Below are 11,596 nucleotides of genomic sequence, written 5' to 3' on the forward strand. Positions count from 1 at the left end.
TAATAAAATAAATTATGCTTAATTTAATTTTGGTCTACGAGGCATGTACAATGTAGATTAAATATGAGCGTGTCTGTGTGAACAATCTACATCATATGTTTCCCGCCTGCAACCCACTTTATCTAGTGGCCTTGACGAGGGGACAGATAAGATTTTCTTCGGATTTTTAACCCCGGAGGGTTAGCCACCCAGGATAACCCAAGAAAGTCAGTGCGTCATCGAGGACTGTGTAACTTATTTCCATTGGGGTCCTCAATCTTGTCCCCCAGGATGCGACCCACACCAGTCGACTAACACCCAGGTACCTATTTGCTGCTAGGTGAACAGGACAACGGTGTAAGGAAACGCGTCGAAATGTTTCCACCCGCCGGGAATCGAACCCGGGCCCTCCATATGTGAAGCGGGAGCTTTAGCCGCCAGGCCACCGGGCCTTGTAAGTAAATTTATTTAGGTGTAGGGACATATAAGTATAATTATCATACCTAGTAATATGTATAGATTACCTAGGATAACCCAAAAAAGTCAGACAAAATTACTTATTTCCACTGGGGTCCTGGTAGCGGCTCAACATTACATTAAAAAATTTACAGATGTATATGAGACTTGCGCATTAATTCTGCAGCAACACTATAAATACACTAAACAGAGAGGTGTATACCCGAGTTTCAGGGTACATGTATACAACCGGTAGAGGGGAACCCACGTGTAGAAAAAGACGGATGGCTTGGAATGTGTATAAATCTGTATTAAAGAGAAGGAAGTTGGTCGAATGTTGTTTAATTTCATCGAGGAGAGAGCCTGAACACCCCAGTGGAAATAAGCCATACATTTTTCTGGAGTTATCCTGGGATGTTTACTATTAACGTCTCTGGGTTAATAAGCCGAATGTAATTTCAGCCTATATATGAATAGGAAACAAGAAATGTTTACTTTTCTGAGCATCTTGATAAACTCGATCGGTATCCATAATGAATAATGAAATTATTAACTCCTAGTTAAAATTCGAGAAATCAGAGTATTGGCTCTTAGCTAACCATACCACGGGCGGGGATAGAACCCGCGATCAGAGTCTCAAAATTCCAGACTCTGATCGCGGGTTCTATCCCGCCCGTGGTATGGTTTGTTTGCGGTCGTGTCATTACGATTTCGTGAGTCATGGCGCTTAGCTCTTTTGGAATCCTTAGATCAACACTTTTTCATGTTAATAAAAAATGTAGTGATGACAGGAGAAATGGAATGGGCGAGAGGAGATAAAGAGGAAAGAAAGGTAAGAGAGGTGAAAGTGAATAAAGAGGAAAAAAATAAAATATAAAATAGAAGGAAAGGGAAAGAGACGGAATGAGATAAGAGGAATGAAGAGAGAACAGCACATCAGCCTGAAGGTATTCTGGTGTAAACCAGAAATTTCTGCAATGTCCGATCTATAATTCTAGTCGAAAAAGTATGTTGAACTTTTTTTTTTTTGTGTGTGTGACCTTCCAGATCTTAATTTTTTTATACATACAAAAAAGTACTAGATATCACACTATGACAGGGTTTCGATTCGCCCTCCCAGATTTCGTGTATTAATCCTCCAGTATACCTGGAGTATACCCGGAGAGGGTTTCGGGGGTCACCGCCCCCGCGGCCCGGTCTGTGACCAGGCCTCGTGAAAAAATTGGTTCTGACGAGTAAAAAACTGTTGTCCCATTCTCCTTACGATTATTCTAGAATATACAGTATGTAGGATTAACTCCAGGCTTTCTGTTTTGTTATTGGTTATGGCGTCACAGGGGTACTATAATGATCTTAAATTTTCAAAGACGACTCCACCAGAATTTGCGAATAGTATGTACTACAGTCACCTAGAAAAAAATGGTATTCTACATTATTCATTAAAGTAATGTCATCGTTTTCCTTCCGGCGAAGGGCTTTGGTTCCAAGTAACTGGAGGTACTCTCCAGTTCCTCGGATTAAACCTGATTAACCTCATTCCCCACGTGCTGTATGACCCTTACGGGTTTAACGCTTTCCCATAAATGTAGTAATACTAATACTACTACTAATAATAATAATAGTAAAAATAACTACTGTTATCATTAGGTTTCTCATAAAAGGGTACGTAACTTTTGAGTATCAATTTTTTTCCTTTCAAGTTTTTATTATAGTTTGAGAACGCCTCATCTAATCGGTTCAAATTTTCACTGCCGATATGTATTGTAACTAGAGAAAGGCTCGTGCGACTACTGCCATGTGCAGGTGCCCTCTGGTTAATTTTATATGGGCCATTTTCGATTTTTGGTTTCCATACCATAACGTGAGAAAGGCCCTCTCATCGACTTCTAACTTCCAACATTAGTGTATCCTACTAGTAATTTTTTGAGTGACCGTGGGCTGTTTAGTTGCCATTTTTTATTAAAAATAATTTTGAGTATTTTTTTCGTGCGATAATTTATGAATGCAACTTTCGAGCAGTTTAAAACTTGAAGTGCTGGTTAATTTTACACAGAAAACTGCTTTGATATTCTGCTGTATGTCCCAGTTTGCTCGTTTTATTAAACAGGAATATTGGTTTTCGTGTGATAACTAGCGAAAGCCCTTTCTGATTAACTTTAAACTCAAAGTTGATGTATCCTATTGTATTCAGTTGCAAAGGCCTTAAATGAGTAATTTTGTGTTCAGCCAATAGAGGTGTAGAAAGCAGCCACGGTGGGGGGACTCCGAGAGGTGAGGGAATGTCCCCCCGGGCCGGTGAGGCACTAGAAGAAGTGACAGCTGCCCCACATGTAGACCGTTGGGCGAGGCTTGGTGCCACCTGGCCCAGTTGACTCGCACGGGCACACTTGTGGACCACGCTAGAGGCGCGGGATAACGCTGCCAGTCCCCCAACCACACACTCCTCCAATACTCCCAGGTAAGCGAAGTGCAGAACACACTTTCCATTTACAGAAAACAGAAGTTCTTGGTTATGACTGAGACGAGCCTGGGTTCCGATGGAACCGGGGAACCTTGATTGATGCTGACCGAATTTTTAGGAATCTTGATTTTGCTTGAGATGAAAAGAACTTTCATTTTGACCGAAAAATAGGTCTAAGCCTGAATGAGACGGGAAGTCTTAATCCTGAAAGAGACAGGGATAAGTTAAGTCTCTTTCATGAGTCATGAGGATCATGTAATAGCTTCCCAATTTATATCTTTTTTTTAGTTTAGTTAGTTTAGTTTAATATCTTTTAGAAAGCACTGCTTCTAGAATCAGGTGCACTTGTGATTCTTCGTATGCTAATGAGGTGTATAGAATTTATTAATTTTTAGAATTGTCACTTTTATTTTTTTATTATTCCCTTATTGTTTATTATTACTTCGAGTCCCTGTTGTATTAAAATAATACTCTCATAAGCTACAACTTCAGTCATTTATATCCTAATTAAATAATTTTAATTTTAGTTTAAGTTTGTAGTGGAGTTGCAAATGTAGGGCTGCTTTTTCGGTTGCCAGTACTCATTACATAATTTATTTTCACAATACCTGTATGGTGAAAGTTTAGTTTCTGCCCGATATGCTGTGCATAAATATGAGCTTTATATAAAAAAGTCACGAATGGTTACCTAACCCTTGTAATTTTTATGTACTTGTTTAGTCATGTCTACAGGTCTACCATTAAACACTGAATCATTATTATGTTTTAATATGCTTGAATTAGACTGTCATAAGGAATTTCTTTCAGTGAGTGTTGCTCTGAGACAGGTGATGTGGAGGCCACACAAGAGAGTGTGAAGGCAACAGTAAAAGAATGGTCAGCCTTGTCATCAGGTTACCATAGTAGTGTGGGCTCATCAGAGGCCAGCTTAGGAACCTTAGAGTCGTCTCAGGTTGTTGATGCAAGAAGTAGTGGTGAAGATGATGACAGTGATTGGGGTGAGGATGAATGGCCGGTGGAGCGTGCTCTGCCTTTGCCAAAATGGGGTTGTGAGCGTCCAGAGCTGAACCTGCTCACCCTGGACCAGTATGAGGACTTCCTTATTCATGTGACCCAACATCTCCAATATATCCTCTCTTCCCACTGCTATGACACTGTCTCAAACTTTATTATGTAAGTGCTTATTTTTGTCCTAAAAAATTACACTTGATATAAATCGCTATTATTAGACACTGTTTTATTGCCTAAGTTTAGCTATAATAAGAAGTCAATCCCGTACCAACATTTGGATTGGTGTTTAGGTTCAGTGAGGAGTACGTGTCCTCACGGAGCGAGTATCCAGCGCTTGAAGAATTCTACCGTGACTATGACCCACCACTGCTGCCCGGCCGTCATACTTGTGTTGGTCTGTCCTGCCTCCTCGACACTAGACTTTCTGCCCTTGAACTTCAGTACCCTGGCTTAAAGGATTCCGTATATAAGGTTAGTGGTATATCAGAGTTAGTGAATATACAAAGTTTTGATAAAAAAAATACACAAAATTCGAATATAGGAAATGGAACTTTGTAGAATATAAGTTATACAGTGCATTGTGAATTCTCGCTTAAAATAGTGCCAGTATTATACTAGGTTAGTGCTGGACGAGAAGCATAAGATTGAAGAACGAAAATATATTATTTTATAAAAAATAATTTATGTAAGTTTCTATAAAAATCTGTAAATCCTTCACATGTTACTGCTCTGTGTTTTATATCAAGCTAATTTTAACATAATGCTTTGTGTGATTATTTTATTCATGAAAAAATGCTAAACCCGATTGTGTGTAATGTTTGCAGGTGTCTTGTGAAGAAGAGGTGGACAACGTCGAGTGGTACTGCACAGGGGATGCTCCACCTGTCACCTGTGAAAAAGAACATGTACTGTTGTGTATCAGAATCCGTGTGTGTGGTCGTGCAGGTGTTGTGCTTCTCGACCCTGGCTACCACATTGGTGAGCCAGTCACTGTTATGGAAGATGGTCTGGCTCCCCAGTCTGGAGCTATAAGGGCTAGCACAGCAAGGGCTCAAGTGATGAGGTTTTACCGTTACTGGTTCTGGCCTGATAATCCATCATTTGTGGCTTGGGAAGTAACTGAAGAACGGGAGAGAAAACCAGCTCACCAACACATAAGCCTTATCCATGTGGCTCGTCCGTTTCTCTCAGGTATAGATGTAGCAGAGCGTCGTAATCTTGCATACCCCTTTAAGACATTAGTGGCTCGAGAACCAACAGGACGCCTTAGATGTGGCCTGTATTTTCCTCTTCGTGACTGTCATCGAAGTTACGTAACACTCTTCCACCTAGTGGCTGGCCTTCCTCATCATGTTAAAGTACCTCTCGATTACTTCCTGGAAGAATCATCTCGAGAGGATTATATAGATGCAGCCATAGAAGCAGTGGCTGCAGGGACAGGCAGAACCATGGAGGACCTTTGTTTTACCTTGACTGCTGTGGCCCGCCTTCTTTCCGATCAAAACCTCTTGCTGCAGCTAGCACAACTGAATGAAGCTATTGACAGCATCAGTAAAAACAACTAACAACTGCATTAAAAAGTTACAAGAATGTATATAGTGCACACATATTTTTCATTTTAACATTGGTTATTTATCACCATGGCAGGGAGCTCGAAGGAGTCGCATTTACCATCACTCGCTTCGTGTTTTTTTTTTTCCAGAAGTGCACAGACATCATGATTTAATGACCCACTAAACTGCAACACTAATTTTCTAGAAACAACATGGATACTGTTCTCAAAAAGGAGCTAATTTTTTCAGAGGATCTCCCAAGACAAGTTTGTTATTTGTGGTGAAACCTTAGTTTTCTTCACTACTAGAGGTTATTTATTATGTGGGTCAATATGCACTTAATGGGTTTGGATTTGAGAAGAACTTGCCTAGTACGGGCCAGTAGGTCTGCTACAGGGTTCCTTATTTCTTATGATCTTATAAGCGTTCTTGGATCATTCATCATGAATATAAAAATGGCATTATTGTTACTTTTATATTCATTGGGAACTACTGAACCCTATAGGGGTCAAAGGTAATTAGGTTTTAAGAAAGCGCAGGGTAGTTCAAATTCGTCTAATCAAAGCACTTGACCAGCATCAAGGCATTCACTTCCCCTTGTAAAGAAGTGGTAGCTTTGGCCACCTTTGTTCTTCGTCTTCTGTCTTCACTACTACCTCCGGTGAAAGACAGCAGCCAGTTTTAAGTGGGCCACTTTTGTATACTGAACATTGTGCTCGCTTATTTATTCATGCATATTTACAAATCTTTTGTAGCACTGTGGCACCTTAATGCGCACTGATGCAGGGAGAGGGAAGGACTCTGTCTATGCCAGGAGTTGTGGGATATCCTTAAACCCCACCTAGTGCAGATTTGGCTTGGTTATTTCAGATATGAGTACATTGTATATGCTCATGGCCTCGGTTTATTTTGGTATGCATACACTGGGGGGAAGGATCCTGGTTGATCGTGAGCGTTTTTTTGTAGAGTCGACATCAGGAAACTTCAGTTCTGGGAGGTTGTTGATCTTAAAAATAGAGCAATAACCTGGGTTGGAGGTCTATTTCAGGTGGGTAAAACGAGAGGTGAGGATTTTCTTAGTAACTGTTCTGAAGGATGGAGGTTGGGTCAATGGTTAGAAGTAGGGAAGGTGAACTTCTCGGTTACTTGAAGTATTTTATGAGTGTTGGCATGGAGACATAATTACAGCGTACGTTGTTCCGTTGGGGGTCTTTTGTCTTACGCAAAGTGTATCTAGTAGTAAGGGTGGAATGATCGCTTTTGCAGTTTAACCTCTTGGGTCATTTAGTACACGTGTGGCCGTTAGCACTGCAGGGAGTATTATTATTATATTCCCTGATGAATAATAAACTCATAGGGATCACATAGAGCCTGTGGAACAAGATTCAGTCAAATTTGACACCATTATAGGTGTATGTTTTTTGACATAGACGACATACAATTACGCAGGGCTCAACATGGCCGACACGGCAGGTTGTGTAGCGGGCTAGCTGCGGGATTTTCAAGGATAGCTCCTGGTCAAAGAGGCTGACCAGGTCCCTACTTAACAGAACTCAGTGTGAATGCTTTGAGAAGATACCAGAGCAGCGAACGGACATCCCAGTGCATCGTTTCAGCGTAAATAGTTGAAGTGTTGTGCAGTTTCAGAGGATTTGGTGTTGTCGAGTCAGGACCAGTCAGCGCCTCCCCCCCCCTCTCCGCCGGGGGGGAGGGGGAGGGCGTGTGTAGTAAACAGTGACCCTCTCATAACGCCTCACCCCTGCGCGTCTCCCCTGCCTCACCCACCCAACTCCCAGCGCCACCCCATCTGTAGAGGGTACTTCTCCCCTAACCCACGATGTCAGCGATGGCACTGCAGGGAGTGCCGGGCTCACAGGAACTTCCACTACAGGGACAGCATCGTGGAGTTCGACCGCGAGGCAGCTGTCAGGTGTGCCACAGGCAGTGTGTACTCAGTTCCTCAAGCTTCAACATCCGTGCACACGAGGGCCTGGGATCTTCAATCAACTTGGCGTCCACCAGGACGCTGACATGTCCCTAGGGGAGCTCTCCATCGGGCTGCTAACGGAGTCACTGGCTTCTTGGACCTCTTGGGGAGGGTCGATGGTGCTCGTGCAAGCAGCAGATCCCAGGGCAACTTGCTGCTGTTTGCAATGGCTGTCTGCCGAGGAGAGACAGGCACCTAGCAACATCTGTTGTTGGGGCAATGGATGAATTCCCTGCTATGTTTGTTAACTGCTCATTACTCTGTAATTTGTCTATGATTGTAATCATGTGATAACGTGTTTATCATTCATTACCTTTGAAACTTGTCATGATTTTGACCAGCTCTACCTGGAGCTCATTACCTTTGTAAATTCTCATGATTAATGTGTTTATGATTCATTACCTTTGCAATTATTCATGAGTGTGACCAGCTCTACCTGGAGCTCATTACCTTTGTAACTTGGTCATGATTATGACCAGATCTAGTTCATTACCATTGCAACTTGCTCAGGTATCAAAACTTTGGAGTCCAGTCCCTGGACCAATTATGTACCTCTGTAATCTTTTGACTACCGCCCACAAGATGGGTATGGGGTGCATAATAAACATATTAAACTAAACTAAACTAAAGACATACAATTAGCAGCTCTCGGCTATTTTACGCGACATTTTCTATCATTGGTCATCCAAAATGCCTAGAAACCACTTTGAGGTGGCTGCTCTTTCAAGCTCTTGAAGAAATCCTTGGTAACTTGGGTATAAAAGAAAAGGTCCAGCATGGGGTGATCTGATGGTAATGCTCAGGCTGAATGTTGCGTGGATCACATGATATTGGGAAATGCGTAGTCCATTGCTAGTAGTAGTAGTAGTGGCCATGGCGATGTCCGTGTACGGTGCTACTTTAGCATGCGGTCTACCGCAGTATTCGTAGTCTACGCTGTGAACTGACTAACGTGCGGTCTACTTTTTATGCTATAATTTTTTTTTACCATCAGCGTAACAACCTAACCTAACCGCACACTGAAGTAGCACCCCGTGTACGTTGTAGAGGCAGTGCGGACCTAGTGATTTCTTTGAAATTTGCCTAAGTGTTCTGTTCCTCATTTGATTTGTGAAAGTCGTCAGGAGAAAGGCTACGTACGTCTCTGTTAAGTCTCTTGATAAAGACTGACTTTTTGGTCTGGGGTAGGGTGAGGAGACGACATCGAAGTGATTCCTTCGTGTAGGTAATAGCGTCTCCACGAAGTGAACGAATGCACACAGTGCGCCTGCATACTGGAGAGAGAGTAAAGGCTGGTGGTCAGCTCTTCGTGAACAGTGAAGTGTGCTGATCTGTGAAGTACATGTTTTGTAAAGAGGAAGAACAGCAGCTCAGATAAGAAGAGTGTGGAACAGGCGAAGAGCAGTGCAAAAGAAGTTATCTGTAGAAACAGGGTCAGGGCTTAACTCAGCAGCGGGACGTTGATGGCAAGAGACGAGAACAGCATAGAAGCGAACTGATGGTAGTGGTTAGTTTAATATGTTTATTATGCATCCCATACCCATCCTGTGGGCGGTAGTCAAAAGATTACAGAGGTACATAATGGGTCCAGGGACTGGACTCCAAAGTTTTGATAGCTGAGCAAGTTACAGAGGTAATGAACTCACAATTACGAAGGTAATGAACTCACAATTTACAAAGGTTATGAACTCAATTTACAAAAGTAATGAACTCCAGGTAGGTCTGGTCACAATCATGACAAGTTACAAAGGTATTTGCAGATTACAGAGGTACGTAATGGGTTCAGGGATGGTAGTGGTGACAGATATGTCAGGCAAGTGCAGGAGCTCGGGAGGAAATTCAGCTAACGGTAGATTTTTTTTTTTTTTGAGGCTTTATGGTAGATTCATGGTTTAAGGAACCATTCTTGGAACCTCTTAAGATTTCTCCGAGTACGTGATGTACTAGGTCAAACACGTGGTCAGCTGAGATGTAGGGCGAGCCGCAGGCGAATTTCATGATACCGTTGCCTAGTCTTGTGTACAGTATCTTGGAGTACATGGAGCCTCTATTAGAGGGTGGTCTAGAAACCAGTTTTTCCAGGCAAATACTGTGACTGTCAGCTACAACCTCTTCATTTCACCTTTACTCTGATATGTAAGATCCAGCCGCATGCCTATGGTTTGTGCTTGAGGAACTGACCACCTCCCACAGAGGGAGACGGACTGATTACGTCAAGACCACTTCGACTACAAGATGACGGACTGATTACGTCAAGACCACTTCGACTACAAGATTTCACCTGTATTTCGACTGAAGAAGCCTGATGTACAGGCGAAATTTATAGGCAATAAAGATACCCATTTACTCCAAATGTGTCTTATTTATCAAAATGCCCACCGTTTTGGAATTTTCCTTGGAAATTTTCTGGGTGTGTTTTGAAATTTAGTTTCGGTGTGCACCCAAGAATTTAACCTCCATTTTTATGTTAACACATCTTGCAACATTCTTTATGGCACTAACACTTGACATTATGACACTTAACACTACAGCATTCTTTACAACACTTTTTACAGCATTATAACACTCTTTACAGCACTAACACTGTTTACAACACTACATTACCACTCTTTACAATGTTGTATCTAGTGGACTCCTAGTACAAATGGGAAAGTGTCCCGTGGTTTGGTTAGCCGGGGATTGAACCACGAACACTGAGTGTTCCAAGCTATTCATACCGAACCATCGAACTTAATGTCTTTTGAACCTGTATGTTAGTTACGGTCATGGATTACTCTGAATATCATCGCATAACAGTACTACAATTAACACGGTACGAATAATGTTTGTATGGAGGTGTAGTGTTGCCTTTGCTGCGATATTAGCGCTTTCTTTTGATTATAATAATAATAATAATTTGCTGCGATAGTGATACGCTCCCTGTTGACATGATGGAAACTGGGTTTTTTACTGTCCGGGTGCCATTACTCCGGTCACCCTTTCCAGCCCCAATGATTGATTCCCTTCTGCGCGAATTGCAGAATAAATATAAACACGATTAAGGCAGCCCTCACCCTTCTCCCGCCTCCCATCTTTCCACTTATTTTTACTCTAACACTTATTTTCACAACAGAGTTTGCTTCTTCCCCTTTTCAATATCATCGGTTCAATAATTTAGCAAACAAGCTTTGAGGTGGCACTTAAACACACCACGTAATATTCACCACCTCCTGGTAGGCAACACTTAAGTGTCCGGGGTTCGATCCCCGGCAAAGGAAGAAACATGGGCGTATTTCCACACACCTTTCTCGTTCACCTAGCGAGCAAGTAGGTACCTGGGTGTTAGTCGACTGCTGGGGGTCGCATCCTGGGGACAAAACTAGACTTAATTTGCCCGAAATGCTCTGCATAACAAAGGGCTTTCTATATAGTACAGTGATTCCCACACCTTTTAAGGCTGCCGCCCCCTTGGCTCCCAGGACATCACTACCCCCCCCCCCACACACACACATAATACGAACACACCTCTTTCTTGGTATTAGCTTTACTGCACTATAAACAAACGTATTTATTTCACAAATAAAAATTAACATGGTAAACCAATTTATTTAACAATATGAAAGGGTAAATTTACATCTCATCTGTAACTACATTGTCTTCACAGTTTTAATGATATGGATGTGCTTGGTGCAGGGACATAAACTCACAACATCAGACTTCAAGGCGCTGAGAGTCTTAGGCCTCCCCCCCGGGTCAGTAATTTTCAGTCTGTTACTTTGCTTGGAAAGAAGCTTGCTCTCCGCATTTGTGATCCGTCAAATTACCGTCCAATAAGCCTAACCCCAATTGTAGGCAAATTATTAGAGTCAATTACAGCTGATAATATAAGCCATCTTGATGAGCATAATTTAGTTAATGATACTCAGCATGGATTCACGAGGAGCCGTTCCTGCCTGACTAAGATAAGATAAGATAAGATTTCGTTCGGATTTTTAACCCCGGAGGATTAGCCACCCAGGATAACCCAAGAAAGTCAGTGCGTCATCGATGACTGTCTAACTTATTTCCATTGGGGTCCTTAATCTTGTCCCCAGGATGCGACCCACACCAGTCGACTAACACCCAGGTACCTATTTGCTGCTAGGTGAACAGGACAACAGGTGTAAGGAA

At 42.2% G+C, this 11,596-nt stretch overlaps 1 protein-coding gene across 1 annotated transcript in view; it reads left to right on the plus strand.

Moving 5' to 3' along the window:
• LOC128700798 (uncharacterized) overlaps positions 1-7,247 on the plus strand; it is a 21,513-nt gene extending 14,266 nt beyond the window's left edge. Inside the window, exons 2-5 of the mRNA XM_070097233.1 lie at positions 2,662-2,893; positions 3,704-4,069; positions 4,198-4,378; positions 4,732-7,247. Coding sequence (XP_069953334.1) covers positions 4,068-4,069; positions 4,198-4,378; positions 4,732-5,472 — 924 coding nt within the window. The 5' untranslated portion in view covers positions 2,662-2,893; positions 3,704-4,067 and the 3' untranslated portion in view covers positions 5,473-7,247. The remainder of the gene's footprint in view (positions 1-2,661; positions 2,894-3,703; positions 4,070-4,197; positions 4,379-4,731) is intronic.
• Positions 7,248-11,596: the final 4,349 nt, after the last annotated feature.

The sequence above is a fragment of the Cherax quadricarinatus genome, chromosome 56 (assembly GCF_038502225.1).
Source record: "Cherax quadricarinatus isolate ZL_2023a chromosome 56, ASM3850222v1, whole genome shotgun sequence".
Taxonomy (NCBI): Eukaryota; Metazoa; Arthropoda; class Malacostraca; order Decapoda; family Parastacidae; genus Cherax; species Cherax quadricarinatus.